At 37.8% G+C, this 23,932-nt stretch overlaps 1 protein-coding gene across 5 annotated transcripts in view; it reads left to right on the top strand.

Moving 5' to 3' along the window:
• Positions 1-23,932, top strand: part of DMD (dystrophin) — a 2,259,822-nt gene that overhangs the window by 2,113,748 nt on the left and 122,142 nt on the right. For all 5 annotated transcript variants that reach the window (XM_082446317.1, XM_082446321.1, XM_082446320.1 and 2 more), the window contains one exon: positions 23,425-23,571. In XM_082446317.1, coding sequence (XP_082302443.1) covers positions 23,425-23,571 — 147 coding nt within the window. The remainder of the gene's footprint in view (positions 1-23,424; positions 23,572-23,932) is intronic.

Here is a 23,932-nt window from a genome sequence, read left to right as displayed (position 1 = left end):
ATATTTGGTTAGTGAAATGAATGAATGAACAGTTTCTTTATTGATATTTCTGTATTTCCATTCTTTCCCAACTCTAATCCAAACTCTTTGCAGGAAGCTGCCTGCCTGACGATGAAGTCCAGTGGATGCAGAGGGCAGGTGGCCCTGTTTCTTCCTAGCCCTGGCTTAAATTTCTGACTGTTGCTTCTGTCCTCTAGGCCATTCAGGACACACTGACCACACCCCCCTTTACACCAATATGCCATCTTTTTTCATAACTCTCTGCCTTTGCATATGTTCTTCTCTCTGCCTGGATCAGCCCACCTTATCTGCCTGGTGAACTTCCACTCAGCCCTCAAGGCCCAACTCAGATGGCATCTGTCCTTAGAGTTTTCCCCGTCTTCCACCCCCAACTCCCACCAAGCAGAAGAAACTGCCCTTAATTCAGTGCTTTCATAGATCACCACACATGCTTGAATTGTCACACTTAAACTTCACATATATTGTGGCAAGTCACTTATGTATTTTTTTTCTTCCATAGAAAGTAAGTGAGGTTCCTAAGAGCAAGGATCCAATTCAGCTTCTTTATTCCTTCTCTCAACAGTTGTTTGTGAGCTACTGTAAAATGTGCTATACATGTAGTTATAAAGGAAACAGACTCGGTCTTTGTCCTCATGAAGCCTACAGTCTAAAGTTGAATTGAAAAGCTCTTCCTTATAATAGTAGGTGAAGACTTAAAAGGAGATTAAAAATTTGACTATAACTTCCAAAATATCTTCGCCAACATTCTCTGACCCCATGTCTAATATTTAAAGCAATGGTTAACATTTCTGTGTACATAAAAATTAATGTTTTGAAATGTATTACCTATTCAGCATTAAAAATACTGAATTTTATCCAAAAATATAGGAACTAAATTCTTAAAAATGTTTCCCCCAAATGGCAAATCAACTTAAAAGAATGTCCCAAAGGAAGTAAATTAGTTAATAAATCAAGTGGCTGAATGTCTAGGCTTTAGAGCAGACATAAAGGATTCATTCTGAGCCATATCTATCGCACAGGAGCATTAGTAGGATAATGAATATGGATGGAGAATGTATACAGCATGACTTAATAACAAAAACTAACTAAAAGCAGAACAGCTCAAATAGCAACTGGCCCTTACCCAACCCTATTTGCAGTCTTCTTTTCAGTTCCCCTCTCTCATCTGTTCTTGATCCTAAGACGAATTTCATCTCCCTAATTGGTAAGACTCCTCATCCTCATCCCAATAATAACAAAACATATATACATTAAATGCTTGTTTAAAAAGAGCTTATGGGACCTCCCCGGTGGTCCAGTGGCTAAGACTCTGCTTTCCAGTGCAGGGGGAACGGGTTCCATCCCTGGTCGGAGACCTAAGATCCCACATACTGTGGGGTGCGACCAAAATTTAAAAAAAAAACAAAGAATATGTGTGTACTGGTCATAATAGATGTGATTATTTTGGTTTCTAAACCAGTATTGTACAAATATTTTATGCATATCTTAAAACTATAGATTATATGAATTCATATATATTTATTTCCCTTCAGTAGTTCCTCTTCTTTTTGCAATGGAAATGAAAACCCATCTTTTTTTCTGTTGCATCTCAATGGTACCAGATTTGAAACTCTGAAACTTTGGTGGTGGTAGTTTATAAGGAGTGAATTTTATTAACTAAAACTTACTTTGAAAAGAAGTAGAAGAGTACTGAAAACCACTATTCCCATTTTTCTACTCAGCAATTTAAGCCCTCAGAGGCTCCACGCTGTAGGGAACTCCAAACAGATAGCTAGGCAGGTAGCCAGAAGAACATTTTATATACCCATCTCAGTTTGTTTTCATCACCTCAGTGACTGTCTCATAATATCCACCTCCATTCGGATCTCATTTGTTAAAGAAGTTGTTATTTAAGTAACTATGGAATGTGTGTTTCTGTGGGATTTAGCATTACATCATTTCATTAGCAAATGCTGCTTTTGGATTTGGAGAATGGATAAAACAACAACTAAGTCCTGGGACACTATGAATATGGCCTTATTACTAGTAATCATCTTTAGGACAGTGTACATAAAATAAATCAAGAGAAAGGAACATAATGTTAATATTGACTGTTCAGCTCACTAAGAGAATCTCACCCTTCCAAATATAGCTTCATAGGAATAACCACTAGAATAAAATTTAAATTTTAAATGCCTCTTTATTTTTAAAATTCATGATTCATACTGCTTATCAAATATTTTAAGGGCAGAATCATGATTTCTCACTTTACTGGAAATAACACCAATGCTTATGTGACTATACAAATGTCCTTACTTTCCTTGTAGTAATGGGGAATGAGAATAACTCCTGGAATCGCTAAGTGTTCTACATAGATCTATAAGTGGAACATATGCAGGTTTTAATAAAGTAGAACAACTTTTGCAACTAAAGTCTACATATGACATTTTTGTTCTTAAGAACAATTCCTGTGTGAAAAAGTTCATGTGAGTTGTTGTTTTCCCCAGTTGTCTCTTTGTTCTAATCTACCATGGTTTCTTAACACAGATTGCTCCATCATTCTTGAGCCGGAAACATTTCACTGCCCTTAGTTTGCCAGTTGACTTGAAACACAGTTTTTTACACACCATGGTTAGGCTCTCCCAGGCTGACATCTTGGGATATGCAAATTTGTCACATCTATGTAGTTATGCATTTTACGTTTTTGTGTTGTGTTTTAATCAGACTTTCAACTGACCTTTTTTACTATGAAAAGTCAAGGACAGGGACTCTGTGAGTTTTTCCTTAAAGTTCTTACAACAAAATATTTTAATTAGACCTTTTTGGAATTATAATTGAGAATAATGTAGTGATGTGTGTAGTAGAAGAGGGGCTGTGACGATGAAGCCACCATGCATGCCATCCTGACTGACTTAATGTTCAACATTCACATCTAAAAATGTAAGAAGAAAACTGGCACATGCTTCTCTCTTCAGACTACCTGTGGCTTGGCTTATCTGAGAAATTTGTCAAAGAAATGCTATCTCAGAATTTGACATTGAGAAAACCAAGTATGTTTCCTCCTGATAGGTAATGTGAAATGTGATGTAACATATTAGAATTTCATATTCACTTTTGGAAGCCGGAAGCTTTCAGCCGTGTTCACATAACTCTGTCTTCCCTTACTGTTTTTCTCATCTTAACCCTGGTTCTAATATTTTATTATTATTTTATCAATTTTGTTATATTTGTCATTTATATGAGTTGACCTTAAATCCTTTCTTATATATGAGTTTTATAGAGAAAGTTTATAATCCTTTCTTGCAGAGATAGGGGATGCATGGTTAGACAGAACCATCACAGAGCAGCCCTTAAAATGATTCAAAATATGTAAGCTCTCCCCACTCTGAATAAAGGATCGATATCTCCACAGTGAATAAGGTGTACTACCTATAGTAGGAAAAGGAAAGCTTAGTAATATTTTGTTACTTGTTATTGGCTACAAATGAATTGCTCTGTGGAGGCTTTTGTTATTGTTTTTATACGAATGCTATGTGTACTATGTAAGCCTTTGATGGAGAAGAAAACACAAACAAAAAAGACATAATCCTTTATAAATCTGGGTTAAAAATGGAACTGATGCCTGTCCTATGGAGTAACTAGGGTTTTATCTAGTTTTCAAAGCATACAATTGTGATGTTTTAAAGCATAGGATTTGGCCTTTAATATCTGGGAATATATCTATAAGAAGGCATATTATAGTAATTCTCACTTATATACTTCAAAAGTATAGTATTTATTTTTTAATAGAATGGTCATTGTTGGCCTTACTAGAGCTTAGAAACTAAAGTAGGAATTAATCATCTTAAATTTCCTAACCAAATTATTTGTTTGACATAAAATTTAGTGTAAGTTAGTGTTGCCAGGAGAGCTTATTACTTAGTTCCCATGTATTCGCTCTCATTTCCTGCTTTGTTTATAAAGTTAAAAGCAAGTTACTTAGGGTAGCAACGTCAAATCACGTTCCTTACCCAAGGCATCTGACTTTAGATAGTGCTGTGTGTGTTTTTAAAGCCCCTACCTCGATTTAGGCAAACAGAGCCTTCGTTTACCATGCTATTCCCATCCTGCCTTTGAAACTTCTGAAAAGGCAGTACAGAGTAATTGTTTCAGACATCTGCTTAGCATACTTTGAAGTGCATATAAGTTCTTTTTCAGTTTCATTTGAACCCCAGCTGTCTTCACCGAAGTCTATAATCAATCTGAATTAAGTTGTCCTACTTCTCCTAATAAGTCTCTTATTAGGTTCTGCATCAGCCTCTTAGGGAGACTTAAAAGCTAATTCATGTAGAATTGCCATTTTCTACTAATTCATTTGTCAGCTCTCCAAATTCCAAGGAAAACAATTGCAAAGACTATTAATTTGGCTCTTCATAAACAACTTATGTAAGTGTAGTATACATTGGAACCAAGCAAATGATTTAAAACAGTGGGTGGGAGGAAATAAGTTGATGACATTCAACACTGCTTTCTTTTTGACTGTTTTGAGATGCCCTCCGCATTCAAAGCACAAAGCCATTTATTTCATAAGAGAAACATCCTTCTCTTACTTTCATAAATAAGATAATTACTGAGTGAACTTTGCTTAAAGATAGGAAGAGGCTTTAGAACAGTTGGAAAACGCACATGTTCTTTTTATTACTGAACTGATTTTAATTTGGACTTCTTTGTATTCCTTTGATGGAGTGTGATAAAAGAAGCAGCTAGAATTGGTTACCATTGTTACTGCGTTAAATCAGAGTTGTACAGCTCTTCTTCTGGTCATGGAATATTTAGGGGAACATGGCTAATCAGGATGTTCAGCTAATGAGTTCATCTGACATTATTCTACTAAAGAAATATTTAATTAGATAATAAAAATTCCTCCAGAGAATATCATCCTTCCTACTATTTGAAAACAACCATGTCAAAAACTGGTCCTTTAATATGCCAATCCTGTTTACTGTGGATTTATTCCAGAAGCTTTGTTTGTGGCTGGTAGTGATTATAAACAGTATTCCTCAAGAGTCTTGGGTAATAAAAAGACTATTCAAAACAAAAACTTAAGTCGTATAGTATCAGCATTAACAGATCTAAAAACTCAGTCATTCATTCATCTATGATACGGTTAAAACCTATACCCAGAGAAATCTGATCTCATTACAGAGTGTGAATGTTTATTTCATGAATAAAATCGTATTGGGAGTTATATTAATGGCATCTTAGTTTTCCTGAGAATATTATTATTTAGCACCAAGCTGAGAGAGCAAGAATTTGTATTAGCTTGCATGTATGGGTGTCTGTAACACATTAACTAGAAACAGTTTTAAAATGTGAGTTATTTCACTGAAATTCCGTATTTCCTTAGAAGATGGGAGCACATAGTCAGTATGTATTTTTTTAATTCATCTTTATTGGAGTATAATTGCTTCACAATGCTGTGTTAGTTTCTGTTGTACAGGACATGGAAGCAACCTAAGTGTCCATCGACAGATGAATGGATAAAGAACATGTGGCACATATATACAATGGAATATTACTCAGCCATAAAGAGAAACGAAATTGAGTTATTTGTAGTGAGGTGGATGGACCTAGAGTCTGTCATACAGAGTGAAGCAAGTCAGAAAGAGAAAAACAAATATCATACGTTAACGCATATATATGGAATCAGTATGTATTTTTATTCTCCTTTGACATCTACCGAAGTTACAACAAGTTTAAACTTCACAATTATGTTACTCTCCTACCAGAAGCACAACAAGGAATAATTTAAGAACAAATAGCCTAAGGAGTGGGCGCCTATTGTGTTCCGGTCATACTTGGCAATTACAGTTTTTAGAATCACACAGCTAACACTGACACCAATATTATGCCTTATGCAATCTTACCTTAACTAAGTTAAGCCATGGCATTGAGTAATTGTTCTTGGTTAACCAATTTTCTGAGTATTATGGGAACAGATGTGCCTATGGTACTAATGTAACTCTTATTTTAATGGGTCCTGAGAAAAGTAAACTTTTTCACAAAAGATCTTTCCATACTAAACTAATATTTTTAGTTATAGTTTTCAATTACTATGGATTTTTCTATCAACAGTACTTGCCAAAAGCAGTGCTTCTCAAACTTTTCTACTTCAGTTCTCTTAATGGCCAAGGAGATGAAGCTGGATATCTTCCCCTTCCACCTGTTTACCTCCTTTTGCCACGAGCATGAGCTTTCTTTGATATTTATTTTTTAAATCTCATTTCAATTTTGTAGTCTTCTCCAAAATGGATTTGTTGTGTTTTAATATAAAGATGTTTTTCTCCAACATATTAAGTAAAATGAATCCTCCAGTATATTCACCTACGGGTATGAAAGCATAATTTGAGAAGCATGATAGGAAAAATTGCCCAATTTGTGCTGGCTTCATCTTTTTCCAACAGCTTCTTTCTTTTATGTGCACATACACAAAGAGTAGATCCTTGCCATTTCAAATGTATCGTTCGCGCTTTCATCTGATCATTGTGATTCAAAAGGTCCATGACTTGTAGCTCTTTGTGATTTTGAACATATATTCTTTGAGGCGTTTGTGCAGCAGTCACTTAACTAATGATTTAACTGGTGTTATAGGTCAGGTTCCCTGGAAGCAGACCCTGAGAACAGGGTTTATAGACGGTCCGCTTTCTGGAGAAGCCTGTGTGGGAGTTATGGAAGCATAACAAGGGAGATGAAAGAGCCAAGCAAGCATGCCATCTCAGGCAAAATCTAGCTTTGTGTCTTGATTCAAATGGAGAGAGCTCTGGAGTATGAACCACACAGCAAGAGCTGGTCTTTTATACCCCAGCCAGTCATTGGCTGCGGCCGGCGGTATGCTAGTAAACATTCATCCGCTAGCTCTGAGGTGAACACTGATTTGTAGTGTTTTCCAATTGTCGTGGTGTAAGTACCCCCACCGTGGTTGATTCAAGCTACCAACATGACCTCACCGAAGGCAGACTTGGGAAGAGACGCACACTATTGACTCTTGGGCTCTGCTCCAGCACACCACTGGCTGCGGCCCACCACTAGAGACGTGAGTTACCTCCCAGGCCAGGAGTGTGTGTTACCTCCTGGCATAGGGGGCTCCTATCAGCAGAGATCGCCTTTCTGAAGAAGAGAAGCAGCTGTGAGACATTAGTAGGCGACCATCATAGCAGCTGGGGGATGGATGCCCAGGCCAGGAAAAGTGTCCCCTACAGCCAGTAAGCGAACCTAGTAGCCCACTCAGGCTCCGTGTCTCAACATGGCCTTTTCAGTGCTGTTTTGTTCTTGCACATGCAGTAATTCTTCAGAGGTGATGAAGATTTTGTTTCTTTGTGAAAAATCTACCCTCCCCCTGCCCAACCTACCTCCTATCCTAGGTACTTCTTGGATTTGGTAATAGAAGAGAAGAGTTCATGGAAATGTCTAAGAAAGTGGTGATTATTAGTAAAGAAAATGGCTTTATAAGCAATTTTGGCTTTATAGTTACATAATCTCTAAGTGTCTCTGTTGATCAGATATTTGTCAGTTTGAGGATTCTGGGTATTCAGACATAGTCATTGGGAATGTCAAGAATTTTCTGTGGCAGTGACTCTCACCTTAGTGTGCATCAGAATCACCTAGAGGGCTTGTGGAAACCCAGACTGGTGAAGCCTTTCCCCAGAGTTTCTGGATCAGGAGGTCTGGAGCAGGGCTAAGAATCTGCGTTTCTAACCAGTTCCCAGGCGATGGTGGCGCTGCTGGCCCGGGGACGCTTTGAGAAACATCCTTCCGTAGTAAAACTACAGTATATATATGAATACATAAATACATACTTGTTTATTGTTAGCAATTCTCCAATTATAAATAATAAATATATCACTTGTTATTTCTTTTATATCTAACAACATCCAGAACATTTAATTTAGAAATGAATGCAGGCACATGGCCTCCTGTGAGAGTGATTGATAGTTTAGGTAGGGAGCAGAGTTTCACTCTGAAACCTTGAAGTGAATAACGGCCTACTCTTTCTGAATCTCTCTTGTGAAAGACATTCACAGTTCTTTATTCCAGTTTTCTTGTTGGCATTTTAATGGCACTCATACAATTTTTGAGTTGCTTCAAAAGACTTAGAACTGAACTTGCCTTCCCACTGTTAATACTTTAAAATTAAGATATTTAGTCACGTAATATTCACTTTGTTTAAACGTTATCACATTTACCAATAAAAGCAATTAAATTTTAAAATACTCCTCATAATTTTCTGCCAAACATAGTGATTATAAACAAGTACTTTGCAGAGTTTCTGAAATCGAGGACATTCAGAATAGTTGAGACTACTCAACTTTTTAAAATTAAAACCTGCTTGCTAGGTGTGAATAGCTGATAACTTATTCAGGAATTCCTACATTTTCTAATTGATCTTGTCAAGCCACTGAGGCTCTGTGTTCATGATGGGAGGGTGTATGTTTGTGTGTAGAAATGGAGATGGATATGGGGTGAAACTGGGAGAATGACTACGAGAAAGTAGGAAATAGTCTTAACTGCAGTAATTGGGGAAGAGGGATTTTTTTTTCCCCAAAGGTGGTGCAAAATCACTCTATTAAGTGCCTGTGAAAAAGTTTACGGTTTTGGTATAGGGTGAGTGGTATATGTGATGAAAATTATGGGTGAAATATAATAGCAACAAATATGTTAAAATATGCTTTAACATTAAACAAGCAATATTTAAAACAAACGCTCCCCCTTATCCTGGAATCTTGGGGGGATAGGGGGATGGAAATCAAGGACATTTTACATTAAAAGTAATTTGATTAATGTTTAATGTAAAAATGAAATAGCTATGTATAAACCCACTCAAGTATACATTAAATAATTGAGTTAACTGAATTAGGCGGAGTAAGGGCACATTGATTTTCAATGTTTTCAAAAATTGGTCCACATATCAGTTATGTGTTTGTTTGTAAGCTTCAATATTTATTAAGTTTCCACGGTGTGTTCAGCCCTGAAATGTCAAACTCTCTTAACCAGAATGAGGCTGGAGAATCTAACACGAAGATAGATTTCTTCTCCTTTTAAAGAATTGATTTTTTATGGTGAAGTTTTTTTCTTCATATGGTTAAGAGCCTGCTGGTCCTATTTCAAAACACTTATTTTTAGAAGTCTTGTTCCCTGAGATGCCACATTATTATAGACTCAGTGGGCTCATTTGGAACTTTTCCCTATCAATATTCAAATCGTATCATCGTGATCTTAACATGGCATATTAAGCAAGTTAGCAAAGAGAATAAAGTCAATTTATCAGCAATATATGCCAAAGTATATTGATTAAATAGAAACTAAAGTAAATGAGGTGACAAGCCACCACTGAGTTTCATTTTATTTACTTATTTTCCTACTCTTAAAGGCTTTTACCCAATCTGGAGTCTGTACATTGCTGACAACCTAAATCTTATTAGGTCTCATTAAATAATATACCCATTGAATTGCCCCGTGGTTTCAGGCCCTTGTCTGCCCAAGGTCAAGTAGGCCACATGCAGAACATTTCACCTCCTTCCCCCCCCCACTTGTCAGTTAGCCCTTGGCTTCCAGTATTTCCAGCAGAGAAAGTCTAAAGCCAAAAAAGAATGGTTCATTGTTTTCAACTTACAGAAACCCCATACTACAAGGGTTATCCAATATAATGGTGACTTTTGTACATCCAATAAAGCATAAGGTTAGAAGAAATATAAGCTAAACAAACGAGCATAAGTTCTATTGATCCTTTGACTTACACAGTGAATAAAATATTACCTTTGGAACCACCCTGACATTTTGTTATAAAGGTTAAAGGAAGATGTTTACAAGGTTGTCTCAGTGTAAAAATTGCCTGCAGGTTGGGGTTGAGTGTCCTGTGCAAGATGGGTCTTAAAGAAATCTGACCCACTTTGACTTTCAAAAAAATCTTGAATTCTTAGTGAAAAGATTGTGGGTTTTTTTTTTTTTTAAAGATCTTAAACCCTTTCTCAACTGAAATAGTAAACTGAAATAGTACTCCTCTTTAGATAATCAATACAGCATCATTCCTACAGATTTTTGAGGATACATACTTTTTTTTTGTGGGGGGGGCCGCATTGCGCAACGTGTGGGATCTCATCTTAGTTCCTGGACCAGGGATTGAACCCTTGCCCCCTGCGGTGGAAGCACGGAGTCTTAAACACTGGACCGCCAGGGAAGTCCCACGCTCCGTTTTTGCAAAAGAAAACAGAAATCTATTACTGTTAACATCTGGTATCTTTTCCCCACACCCTCTCCAGCATTTATTGTTTGTAGATTTTTTGATGATGGCCATTCTGACCGGTGTGAGGTAATACCTCATTGTAGTTTTGATTTGCATTTCTCTAATGATTAGTGATGTTGAGCATCCTTTCATGTGTTTGTTGGCAATCTGTATATCTTCTTTGGAGAAATGTCTGTTTAGGTCTTCTGCCCATTTTTGGATTGGGTTGTTTGTTTTTTTTGATATTGAGCTGCATGAGCTGCTTGTATATTTTCGAGATTAATCCTTTGTCAGTTGCTTCATTTGCAAATATTTTCTCCCATTCTGAGGGTTGTCTTTTCGTCTTGTTTATGGTTTCCTTTGCTGTGAAAAAGCTTTTAAGTTTCATTAGGTCCCATTTGTTTATTTTTGTTTTTATTTCCATTTCTCTAGGAGGTGGGTCAAAAAGGATCTTGCTGTGATTTATGTCAAAGAGTGTTCTTCCTATGTTTTCCTCTGAGAGTTTTATAGTGTCTGGCCTTACATTTAGGTCTTTAATCCATTTTGAGTTTATTTTTGTGTATGGTGTTAGGGAGTGTTCTAATTTCATTCTTTTACATGTAGCTGTCCAGTTTTCCCACCACCACTTATTGAAGAGGCTGTCTTTTCTCCATGTTGGTGGGAATGTAAATTGATACAGCCACTACAGAGAACAGTATGGAGGTTCCTTAAAAAACTAAAACTAGAACTACCATATGACCCAGCAATCCCACTACTGGGCATATACCCTGAGAAAACCAGAATTCAAAAAGAGTCATGTACCACAATGTTCATTGCAGCACTATTTACAATAGCCAGGACATGGAAGCAACCTAAGTGTCCATCAACAGATGAATGGATAAAGAAGATGTGGCACATATATACAATGGAATATTACTCAGCCATAAAGAGAAACGAAATTGAGTTATTTGTAGTGAGGTGGATGGACCTAGAGTCTGTCATACAGAGTGAAGCAAGTCAGAAAGAGAAAAACATATACCGTATGCTAACACATATATATGGAATCTAAAAAAAAAATGGTCTGAAGAACCTAGGGGCAAGACGCAGATGTAGAGAGTGGACTTGAGGACACGGGGAGGGGGAAGGGTAAGCTGGGACAAAGTGAGAGAGTGGCATGGACATATATACACTACCAAATGTAAAATTGATAGCTAGTGGGAAGCAGCCGCATAGCACAGGGAGATCAGCTCGGTGCTTTGTGACCACCTAGAGGGGTGGGATAGGGAAGGTGGGAGGGAGATGCAAGAGGGAGGGGATATGGGGATATATATATACATACAGCTGTTTCACTTTGTTATACAGCAGAAACTAACACAACATTGTAAAGCAATTATACTCCAATAAAGATGTGAAAGAAAGAAAGAAATTATGAGCAAAAAGAACTTTTTTTTAAAATCTGGTATCTTTGTTAGTTGAATACTAATCACTTTTTTTAAAAGGTAGATTTGGCCAATGACTTAATTTTTTTTGAAATAACATTTGAGTCCATTGATTTAACAGCTTGACACTTAGACACATTTGTGTCCGTAGTAATTTATTCCTCATTCACATGTACTTAAGTGGACATTATCGTGATAGCACTTGTCATAACAGAACATAACAGGATATGAGTTTAGATCTTACCTGAAGATGTGATCAGAAAAATCAGAGGAATATCTTGAAAGTAAACTTCTCAAAGTATGGTGAAAAAAATGAAGAACAGAGTAAACTCTTGACTCCACTTAAGTAGCTAGATCTTTCACACACACACACACACATATGTTGAGGTAAAAATAATAACCGCTAATATATCTGGAGGCGAAACATTGCTTAGAAGTAAATACGTAAGACTTTCTTTTCAGCCTAGGAATACGATGAAATGAAGATGAACCATTATAAGAAAAAATTATCAATCTAATTTTTAAACATGCTGCTGCATAGATTTTAATGAAGAAAATCCATTTTATGTTCATTTCATTTGACATTAAGTAGTGGAGTATTTTCTTCTTTGTTGTTCCATTTGTAAGAAAGAAAGACATTTTGGAAAGACTAAAAACATTTATTAAATTCAGGAGCTACAGTAATCTGAAAGTAAAACTAAAAAATTATAGAAGAGCATTTTACAATCATTTTCAGCCCTCTTCCATTTAATTATTTCTATCTCGGCTCTTAGAAAATTTATATTCATCTCTGATTCAGTTCTGCTTTAGTATTTCTACGTTGATAACAATATATTGGATGAAAAATCAAATCAGCAAAATTCCATTTTGTTTCAGTAGTGAGTACCTTCCCCATAGAACTAAAATAAATGTGTCCAGTATAAAGCAAACTGGGTGTAGTATATTGCATAGGTAATTCACAACCCTAGATTCCTCTATTAATTATTATTCCTACGTGCAGAGGTAGCCTAATTTGTTTTAATGGAAAAAAAGGATCTCGTGGGAACTGCAATACACAACACGATACGCTGTCCTCCATTTTCTGAGTCAAAAATGTTGCATTTTATAGCTATGGACAGATTCTGGCTTGGAATTTATTTCTTTATAAACCTTTATAATAACAGTCATCATTTAAATGAAATTATGTTCTTTAGAGTTAAGCTGTGGGATCATAGGAACTTGGTCTCTTGTGTGCACTGCTTTATGCCTAGTGCCTGGAACATTCCCTGGCATATAATGGGTACTCAGTAATATTTTTTTTTGGAATGAGTGAATAAATAAACATCTACAAAAGCACAGGGCAAAATGCTTTCTTCCTTTAAAAATTATTTTACAGATAACCTGCTCCCATTTGCCACCATCCTGTTGCTAGCAACTGTTACTTTTTTCCTGAATCTCCAAACGCTCATTGTCAATTGTTCTCCTTTCTGAAATGGCCACTAGCTTACACTCACTCCTCGACTTGACATTTTCCAGTTGAGCATGCCTTCTTTGCACTTTTCAAGCCCTGAGACACAACTTCTCATAGCATGATTACATTGTTTTTTAATAACCCACTAAATTGTCTCTCTCCACTAATGATTGTGAACCCATTGAGAGTTCCATTTTCCCAGTGCATAGTAGATGTATACATAGTACATAGTGCATATAAAACAAGTGTTTTCAAGTGAGTAGCAATTAAAATCTAACAAAAAGGATTGTTGACAGTATGCCATTCCCCTTTGCAAAAACCTTCATTACTGTGCTGCAAAAGCTCAGCTCCTTCAAACCCACCACAGTCTTGCTCGAAGAACACGCCCTTGCTTTGTCTTCCACAACTGCCCTGTAGCTCATGCTTCAACTTATTAAAGACTATTTGCACCTCCCCAAAGACATTAAGCTTTCCTACCTCTTGCCATTTGTTCAAGCTCTGAACAAATAGCTTTCCTCCTCCCACCATGCTGCTGCTTCCTTTATGTTTCATGTACCTACATCCCAATGTCTAGTTCAAGGAGCCCTTACAAAGCTACATGATAGAGGAGTGAGGAAAGACAGGTTTACCCCAGGGAGATATTAGAAGTTGGTGCCAAAGACTCAGCTACCAGAGAAAGGATTTTAGTCAATCTTAGTCTGTGGCTTTCTCTTGGATGAATTTATTACCCTCTGCTTTGCCAAGTCTCCCTGAGTTAGACTCAACAGGGCTCGTGTGACTTGGTATTCCCCACATTGTGGGAAACAATGCTTAATTGGTTGCAGGTGTAGTAAAAGAAGGAGAAATAGACCCAACCTTCTCGTTCATCTTTGCAACAGCCCGGGTGTGTCCATGTTACACTCCCCTTTTTACACAAGAAGAAATGCGTGAAAAATATTTGTAAATAAACTTTTTCTTTAGTGGAAAACCCCAGAAATGAGAGAGGGAGGAGAGAGACAGAGAGAGAGAGAGAGAGGGAGAGAGGGAGAGAGAGATGGAGAGAGAAACAGAGATCATCCATAATCTCACCTTCAGCATCTATAATCTCATTCCCTACAAGTGCCTCTTTGGGCAAAGTAGAAAAAGGTACCTCTTTCATCGAAGAGATCTCCAGCCCTGTGCCAGAGTTCACCAGTTCAGTAGTGGAGCCCAGGTTGGATTTCAGTCCCCTTGTCTCCTTGGCCAGGTCACTATATACCTCCAAATGGAGACCCCGCTGTGTAGCCTTCCCATCTTTTCCTGTATGAGTATTTTTAAAGCTTTTATTCAGTCTTGCCAAAATGCCCTGCAGAAGGCTACACCACGTGTATCACTACCAAAAGAACATATTTTCCTTAAATAGATTACTCCCCCTTTTTTTCCCACTTGCTTCATTTTTATAAAAACCCCCTGGTTAGTACCAAAAACTTGAAAGTTACATTCCTGCCCAGAGCGTTAGAGATACTTCAGAAATCAGTGTATGCTCCAACATAAATCAAGTAATAGATCCAAAGAATTCAGATACAGAATCTGAAGGAAATAAGCAGGTTTCTCTTCTTTCACTTAGGAACTCGGCATCAGATTTCTGTAGGAAACTGTGTTTATGAAGCAATTCGAGAATAGCTGTTGATCTAAAGTATTAGTGCCTAATTCTCTTGACTGTTTATTCTTTAATAAAATGTATTGAGGGATTATCATGTACTAGGTACAGGCATGCCCTAGTGGAAAAAATAATATCGAATTGCCTTAATAAAGTTTAGGGTCTTGTGAAGGGACCGATAATGAATTAATAAATAGGCAAATAAGCATGCACTTACAAATTGCGATCAGTGCTAAGAAGGAAAATAAGGTTCTGAGAGTGAGAAAAATCGGGGGACCTTTCTTCAGGTAGGGCGACCAGGGATGGGCTGTCTTTCATGGTCACAGGAACTGAGATCTGAGTAGCAGAATACAAGTCAGCTAGGCAGAGGGTGCCAATGGAGAACTCCAGGCTGAGAGAACAGCATGCAAAGTCAAGAATAAGTTTGGGGAGTTCTAGGGATGCAGCATCTTCTAAGTTCTTGTTCAAAGCGCCAGATTCTCAGGCCCACCCTGGATCTACTGAATCACACGTGCTGGAGTGGGACCCAGCAGTCTCTGTGTTAACAAGCCCTCCATGTGATTATGATGCATGCTGTTGTTTGAGAGTCACTGCCTTAGACAGATGTTTTGAGCCATGAAGGGAAAGGTGAGAGCAAGACCGCATCTCTTTGCCAGGGCACTGGTAGTGGCAAATGTGGGCACAGACCGTGAACATTTTAGACTGACAGAAATGTTTGCAAATTCAAAAAACCTGTTAAATGTAAAACTTAATCTAAAATAACTCCTGAATTTGACTATCAGTGTCCTTGTGATTCATGTTTTTAATGGTTTATGGATTATTACTTATTTTTAAATAAGTAAATAGATTTCATTAACTGCCATTTTGCCTGATGTTTTGTCACATATAATTAAAATTTCTCAGAAAGAAAACATTGGCATTTCTTCTGTTTCCTTAGCAGCCTAAGAACGTGGTCTGCTTAAATGATTTATTTATACTCAGAGACCTTTTTATTTTAATTGTGCTTATTTTGCATTTAGCCTCTGTAAAGCACTCATGAGCTACCTTTTTTATTTGTTTTAATTGTGTCATTAGAAAGCTATGGAAAGCTTGAAACGTTTTTGTTTTGGTTTGGTTTATTTGCTTCATTTTTCTATAAAAAAGAAATAATTAGCATCCAGAGTTAGGATTATAGAAAGTAGTTTCCAAGGAAATTAAAATAACTCAAATGTGTACAACTTGTTCTTATAGGCAAAAACCTTTCCTTTGTGATCAATTCCGTTCTGTTCCTCATTTTCAATTTATATTTGTGAAGGCAAAATGAACATGCATAAAAAAGAAAGAAGTCAGATACTATAAGTGTGGTTAAGCTATAATTCAGCCTTTAGGAGCATTGGAGTTATAAGCTTCATAGTGAAGCCATGTCCTGAAAGATGAAGAATTATGATAGATGCAAGTGAGAAGATGTTAAAAAAGAATTTATGCTTTTGTATTTGGGTGCACTGTCTTTTCCAGTAATATGAAGAGAAACTAGAGATCATTTTTCATAAAAACATGAGGGTTCCTTATGGAAAAAAACGCAGCAGTTAATTGCTATTCTTTTAGTGCCACAAGTTTGGAAGTGTGGTGACTCTGAGGGGAAACCGTAGTTAAAATAATTACTGATAATTGCTTGGGAAATAAAAGTGCTAGATTTTTTTCATGCCTACAAACTTCATATTGTTTTCCGAAAATCGTTTTGTTTTTTTTTTTTTTTTTTTTAATTTAACCTACCCCAAGTCATCCTGATTGTGCTACATCTAGGTCATTAGGTCTGAATCTGCTTCATTATTTATGTCCGTATTCAGTTTGCTCGTCCAAAGTGATCATGCCCAAATATGAACACGTACAAGAATTGCCCTGAAAACGGAACGCAAGGAAGACAGTGAAAAAAAAAAAAAAAGCATAATATTTTGCCCGCAGGCTGCCGCAGTAAAAACTGATGCTGGAATGCAGTGCAGTCGCATCTCTATTAAAAAAGAATACGTGTTTCAGTGGCATAATTTATTGTCAAGAATGTCTCAGAGGCAAAAGTGATCCTAATGGCAGAGGGAAGTCCTCATTCAGTCTGCAAACTACCGCCTGTGTCTTAACTCCACACAATCCCTTAGTATTTGGCAGAACTTATGGAAAGGGTGGAATGTCTCAGTTTTGTTGGAAGGCTATGGGATAGGCTCATAATGTTAGCAGTGAGAATTCACATAAGAAGTCTTTTGCAAAAAAAAAAAAAAAAAAGTGACACCCGAAGTCCAAGGGTAAAAGGAAGTTGGGGAACTGGATGACGTTAGTCTATGTAGTGGATGCCGTTGGCACCCCGGCCAGATTCCTCTCCTCGGCCGGCACACTCATCACACAGCAACTCTGAGTGCTGGCTGATAAGGACTCACAGTTGCACCCTTTTCCAGAAAACCTTCCTCAGCCGAAAGGAAGGCCCCTTGCCTGGGACCTCATACCACCCCTTCTCCTCTAAGACTGCCAGGGGGAAGCTATCGGCCAATAACCGATGGACATTGTAATAGAAAAGGACAAACCTCTTTGTCTTAAGGTGGGACATTTTATGGTATAATTTGTGCGCCAGAGCTTCCTATGGGACCAGGTTGATGCTGTTTTCCACCTGAGACCACATCCTTACTTAGCTTTTCTGCCCTGACCTCCTGCTTCTCTCACTCCTCTTAAAAGCACTCAGACTCTGCTTCCCGAAGGCAGTCGGTATCTGAGACAAAAGCTGAACCTACATCCTGGGCACTGTACCAGGTGGGAAGCCAACCAGAGTAAAGAGTCACGAATAGGAGATAACAGTGGAAGTCTCCAAGCCTGATGCATTTCATGGAAAGTCTTGCCTACATCTCCTCTTGTGTTTCTTTGTTATTGGTCCAACCACATTTGAGTAGCTCATTCCCCCCAGCTATTTAAGAGGCTCCAGGAGGGCTTTGAGCTTCTGGGCAAAGCAGGATATGGTCCTTGACTCTTTTGGTTCCAGTGGTGGCCATTCACTCCCATCCAGAAATGCAGAAGCTGCAGAACATAGCTGGGCTGTACCTCCCCCAATTCTGGGTAACTGAGTTCTGTGACGCCTTCCCTGAGCCACATGTAGAAGCCTCAGTACCAGAACCAAAGACCTGGATTTGCAGGACATGATTTCCATTTCCTCCCCGTCAGCTCCTAACCCAGCAGGAAGCGTCCTGGGACTTCTCCTAACACTTACTCTTTTTAGGCTATTTTTTTCGGGCTTTTGGTTCACAGTTTTGTTCAGCAAGGTTTCATTGTAGAGACAAATGCGGTTAGCCCCTACTTCGTTTCTTAGATAGTATTTGTAACGTAAATTTCTCTGCCCAGTGTATATAGCCCTAGAATGACATTTCATTGTCAGATCAGACTAATTTTGAATTCCTAGTAAGTGAGATAGGACCTCTATGAAGTAGTAGGTTAAGATTTCAGGAACAGTGTTTGATATCGTTAAGAAGGGAAGAGTTTCAGATTCTCAGGAGCACCATTAATATATAAATAAAGTGGTGTATATATATCAGATATATATACATATAACTGTGATATATATATCACATCACACAATTTATAAATAAACTCCTAAATGGCAGAGCTAATTCAAGCATCCCAGAGTCTCCTCTCCTTCTTGCTTGCTTGTACAGCTAATCTTGCTATGGCCTTTTTTGGTTTGTCCTGAACCTCCACCGTTGACCCCTCTACTTTCTCTCCATCTACAAGCCTCATCTTGCTTCACTTCCCTTTGAATCCAGTTTAGCTGTGTTTTGCAATCACATTCTAGCTAAAATTTTTTTTTTTTTTTAAATATTTCAGCTTACTTTTTTTTTTTTTTAAACTTTGGATTTATTTATTTAATTTATTTATTTATTTATGGCTGTGTTGGGTCTTCGTTTCTGTGCGAGGGCTTTCTCTAGTTGTGGCAAGTGGGGGCCACTCTTCATCGCGGTGCGCGGGCCTCTCATTATCGCGGCCTCTCTTGTTGCGGAGCACAGGCTCCAGATGCGCAGGCTCAGCAATTGTGGCTCACGGGCCGAGCTGCTCCGCGGCATGTGGGATCTTCCCAGACCAGGGCTCGAACCCGTGTCCCCTGCATTGGCAGGCAGACTCCCAACCACTGCGCCACCAGGGAAGCCCCTCTAGCTAAAATTTAAACTCTCTTGTCCCTAGGTATTTGTGCCACAACCATCTGACAAAATCCCAAACTTGGTTCAACTGTTTTCTCCATGCTTGCATGGAACACTGTTGGAGAAAGAGAAGATTGGGGAGATTGGTTCTGCTAAAAAATTGTGGTCTTCAGCCTCAAATGAGCCCTCAACACTGTTTGGCAACCTCGCTGCGTTTCTTTGGTCGCCTCCCTCTCACAGTCTCTCTCGCAACTAATTCAAATGTTCCCACTTCCCCTTAATTCATGTTTTCATTCAATGAATATTCATTGCACGCTGATTATATGCCAGGTCTGTTGCTTCCTACTTCACGGAGGCCCCCAAAGTCAAAGGGCCTCAACTTACCTTTTCCAATGCTCCAAATTGACCTTCTGTGCCTTGCAGAATAGTCCTTAACTATCAAGTCAAAATTGCTCCCTCAGAAATAATGTTCCCTTGTTAATAGACAATTCCTTCCTTTTGTTGCAAAGTGGTTGATGGCTGAGCTTCTGAATCTATATTTGAACAAATCTTTACATAAAGATCGAAGCAAAGTTCTGACAAGCAATTAAACATCGTAAAAAAGAAAAACTTGACATATTAGACTTATTATCATTCTAAATCAGTACTTTTATATTTATAATCAGACAGCATTTAATGAAGTGAAAATTCTGCCTGCATGAAACTAGTCATAATAAAATTAGACTTGGTTTGCTCTTTCACGGTGAACATATTCCAGATGTTTAAGTGATTCAAAGAAAACCCAGAGTATAATGGCTCGCTTGAATGTTTTCTCACTTATTGCTTCCAAACTAGAATAAAATCTAATGACATTCTGGTAGTATTTAAATAGCACATCATATTGTTCAGAGTGAGCCATACTTTTAGACATTTTATGTTTAGTGTTTAATAATTTAAATGTAAATGTCTATGTGCATTAACAATTAAATTAGCAGTATTAGAAGTGCTAATATTTGAAATACAGTCAAACGTAATGTTACATCCACTTAAATGAGACGGTACCTGTATTCACTCTTCGCATAGTATGTCCTGTGACTCAGTGTTTAGGGGACCGTGCTTCTTGTTATGTACCCTTTTAGGCATTGACAGCTTACAGCAGTGAGCCGTCCTCAGGTGGTATGGAGCTGCCACCAGAACCTAGGTCAGATGTCAAAGTGAAGACTGACTTAAACACTCTCCTGCCTCCTTTTTCTCTTCCTCTTTTCCACCATCAGCTATCTCCTTTCCTCCATTCTCATGTGCTTAGTGCCCTCCCGATGACTTCTAGCCGGCTAAAGTTCTTCTTTCTGCTCAGGCCCATCACAATTATGGCCCCAAAGTGAACCTCTGCACCAAATTCTCTCTTTAGCAACTGACCTCCCCCTAATCAAAGCTCCCGTTTGTCTTAACAGAGACTTAGGCATTCAGATTAAACAGAACATATGGCTTTTCTCCCTTAATAATAACAGTAGTAGCAGTAGCAGTGGTAGTAAAATCATAGTAGTCAAAATTTAAAATAGATGCTCTCTATTCCAACTCAGTTAGGACCTAGAGTTTAACAGTTAATTGAAAAAGTCAGTTAAATTAGGGAATCATAAAAAATATGTCTTAAACATTTTATTCTATGTTAAAATAGTCACTAATATCTTAATGTTGTGTGAAGGTTTTTTCTTTGAGTGTAAATTCTCTGATTAGAGCTCTCCATAAATCACACTGATAACACAGACGTTTTGATTTCCAGTTCAGGTTTCCTTAATGCAGACAGAGCCCACTGGGAAACATGGGGAGCATTCTCAATACAGAACCTTTCTAAAATTTTCAGGTTGTTTTCCTAATCTTTTACAGTTGTCTTGTCCACACCCAATTCAGTAATACTTCTTTTTCTTTGAAAGCAATTTTCCAGAATATTTAACCTATTTTTATAGAAATAATAACTTATTTTCTTCTTAGACTTATATTTCTTTGGTTTAGGAAATCTTTCATTAAATTATGTAATTGCAGTACTAATTGGCAAAAGCAGGTTTGAGAACGTACACACATTGACAAGTCAACTAATGAGAGCTGAACGCCATGCATACTGACAGGTATCTCTAACATCTTATTTAGAGGTTGTTAGAGGCACCAGTCAGTATGTTTCCCAGACAAATGAAGACCCTGGCTAATCTGATGAGTCTTAAGTGGAGATCAGTTAAGGGAACTTCTACTGTAATTGGTAGATACAAGCCAAAAAAAAAAAAAAAAACCAAACGGAAGCCACAAAATCCCATGACAGAGTGTGTGTGTGGGCTGGGGTGGGGGCTAGTGGGGAGGAGGGAGGGAGGGGAAAGGAGACTGAGTGTTGTGATTAATCATGAATGCTGGAGCTTATTTTTTAATCTCCTTCATCCTCCAAAACATTCATGCAAGATTAAAAATCTGTGTCCAGGCCTTTGGGGAAGAAAGTGAAAATCAAAATACTCTAATAAGAGACCCTTGAACCATGTGCATTATGTAGTCCAAGGGGAGCTGAAATCTAGATATGACTTAACTGACATGGATACTGAACTCGACAGCCGAGAGCCTCACCAATGAAGGCAGTGACTAGTGTACAGGGTTAGTCTGCGCTATTGTCGGATTCTGCCTGGCTCGCTATCCTGCCGTCTCTGCGATGGTTCCTACTTACGGTTCCCACTCATGTGATATCTACTTGTGGTTACTAGAAACACATGTTATTACCCAGAAGACAATGGCTCCGTTTTTGGAATCGTTGTTCTTGTCCAGGTTTCCCCAAATGGCATTTAAGAAATCTGTTTTCTAACCTTTCTATTACGCAAAACAGAGTGATTATGGATCATTTCCTTTTAGAGACACGAATTCACGTTTATGGAGTTTAACTGCCTCTCTCTGTGGGCACTTACTATGATTCTTTTAATCCATGTATTTATTTATAAGGAAATGGAATAATATTTACTATCAATTCCTATAAAAACTTTCTTAGTTTCAGAATGATTCCTATGACATTCCACTGACATGAAATCGAATAAAGATAAAAACATCTGATATGATTTTTTCGCATCTGTGTGCTCAGTCAGAACGGTTTCTTTTGTTTTTCTTTGTTTATTTTTTTGATATATAATTCACATACCATAAAATCCGTCCTTTTAAAGTGTATAATTCAGTGGTGTATAGTATAGTCACAGAGCTGTGACACCATCACTGCTGTCTAATTCCAGAATATTTTTATCACTCCCAGAAGGAAACCCATGATTCTTTAATATTTTTAATGACCACTTTTTAAAAAACTGTAAGTTCAACAGAGTGATTGCCACAATGTCCTGTATTATCTAAGAACTGTATAAGAGTCTTATACTCCATACGATACCACATTTTAGTGATGAGATATTCAGTTTGATCTGAGAGGATAATGCCATTCTTATTTAGAATGTACATACTGGTTCCTGTCATTTGGAGTCAGAAGGAACTGGAAGGTTATAGATGAAGTCAGTGTAAACAATGGTTTTATCAACAAAGTGAACCACAAAAATAACACCTGGCCAGATCAAGCAAGTCAAAACAGCACGTATAGCCAAGTAAGGGATGCTGTCCTTGTGCACAGACATTGCATGACACAAGCTGTTCTCCGAAGTGAGGGAATTCGTCCCTTAGAAATTGCTCATTGGAACACTGGGACATCATGCATCACGTTAAAGATCCATAAACGTCATCTCAATAGGGTAGATATGATGCATGGTAATATCCTCCCCGTAGCTGCATAGGGTTCTTCCGCTCAACAGATTGTCATGATGCATTGCATCACAGAATCCTGCTGCAGTGCTTCAGAGACAGCTGAGGAGCCCCATGGGAGCCTTCTTCAGTCATTACTACAAGGACTAAAATACCAGGAGACCTGGAAGTCATTCTTAGGATCTGACGAAATACCCTAATCTCTAAATGAATTGATTTATTATGTAGTTGGTACAAAGTAGGAATGTAATATTTTATGCTTGAGTACATCTTTTACTGTTAAAAAAGAAAGCATCCATTTTTGGTTGTGAGATGAGTAGAATTTAGAGTCTAGCAGCATTGTATTTTTCCTGTTACTTTGCCAATCCAGAATTTCTTTGGAAAAGTAATATAATTGTTAAGAATATGCACTTTGGAGGCAGACAAACCTGAGTATGTAACCCCGGTTCCTCAAGTTGGACCCATGGGGCCTTGGGCAAGGTTTAACCTCTGCAATTTTGTTTTCTCATGTATAAAATGAGAATTCTCCAACGACCAACCTCATAGTGTTTTTGTGTAGGAATAAAATCAGATTATGTTTGGACAGAGCTCATCACAGGATTAGGCACCTAGGAAGTGCTCAATAGATATTAGTTATCCACCCATTAACAAATGTTCATTGTCATAATACCACTATAACAGAGCAAATGTTGCTGACACCTCCAACAAAATACGATACTTTGTAGTTCCCACGTGCCTGTTTTTTTGCTTTAAATGTTCTCATCTTCCATTTTGCCCTTGACTGTGTCACACAGGCACTTCGAGGAGAAATTGCACCTCTCAAAGAGAATGTAAGCCACGTCAATGACCTTGCTCGCCAGCTCACCACGTTGGGCATTCAGCTGTCACCATATAACCTCAGCACTCTGGAAGACCTGAACACCAGATGGAAGCTTCTGCAGGTAGGCATATTATAAGCATTGCGGTTCCTTCTGTCAGTAAGAGAATATACAGATAAAGCTTGTTTGTAAGGAACAATAAAAGTAATTTCTTCATGTGATACTCATGATAATATTTTGTGAGTGTAGGATATTTTGTATTATTTAATAATTCCCTATATGTATGTTTTCAAGCCTATTAATATTCATTTTTTAATGGCTTAGAGTTAGACTTTACTATCTCTTGCAATAAACATGGAAGATAACGCTGAATCATGCTGGAAGAACTAAATTACTGGCATGCAATTACTTTGTACTATCATTGCTTGGATTCTTAAAACATCTTTCCTTTTGGAATCCTAATTTAAACAAGAGTCAATGGTAA

This window comes from Balaenoptera physalus (assembly GCF_965194825.1).
Source record: "Balaenoptera physalus genome assembly, chromosome: X".
Taxonomy (NCBI): domain Eukaryota; kingdom Metazoa; phylum Chordata; class Mammalia; order Artiodactyla; family Balaenopteridae; genus Balaenoptera; species Balaenoptera physalus.
Note: the sequence above shows the minus strand (reverse complement) of the source record. Positions and strands in the feature narration are given on the sequence as shown.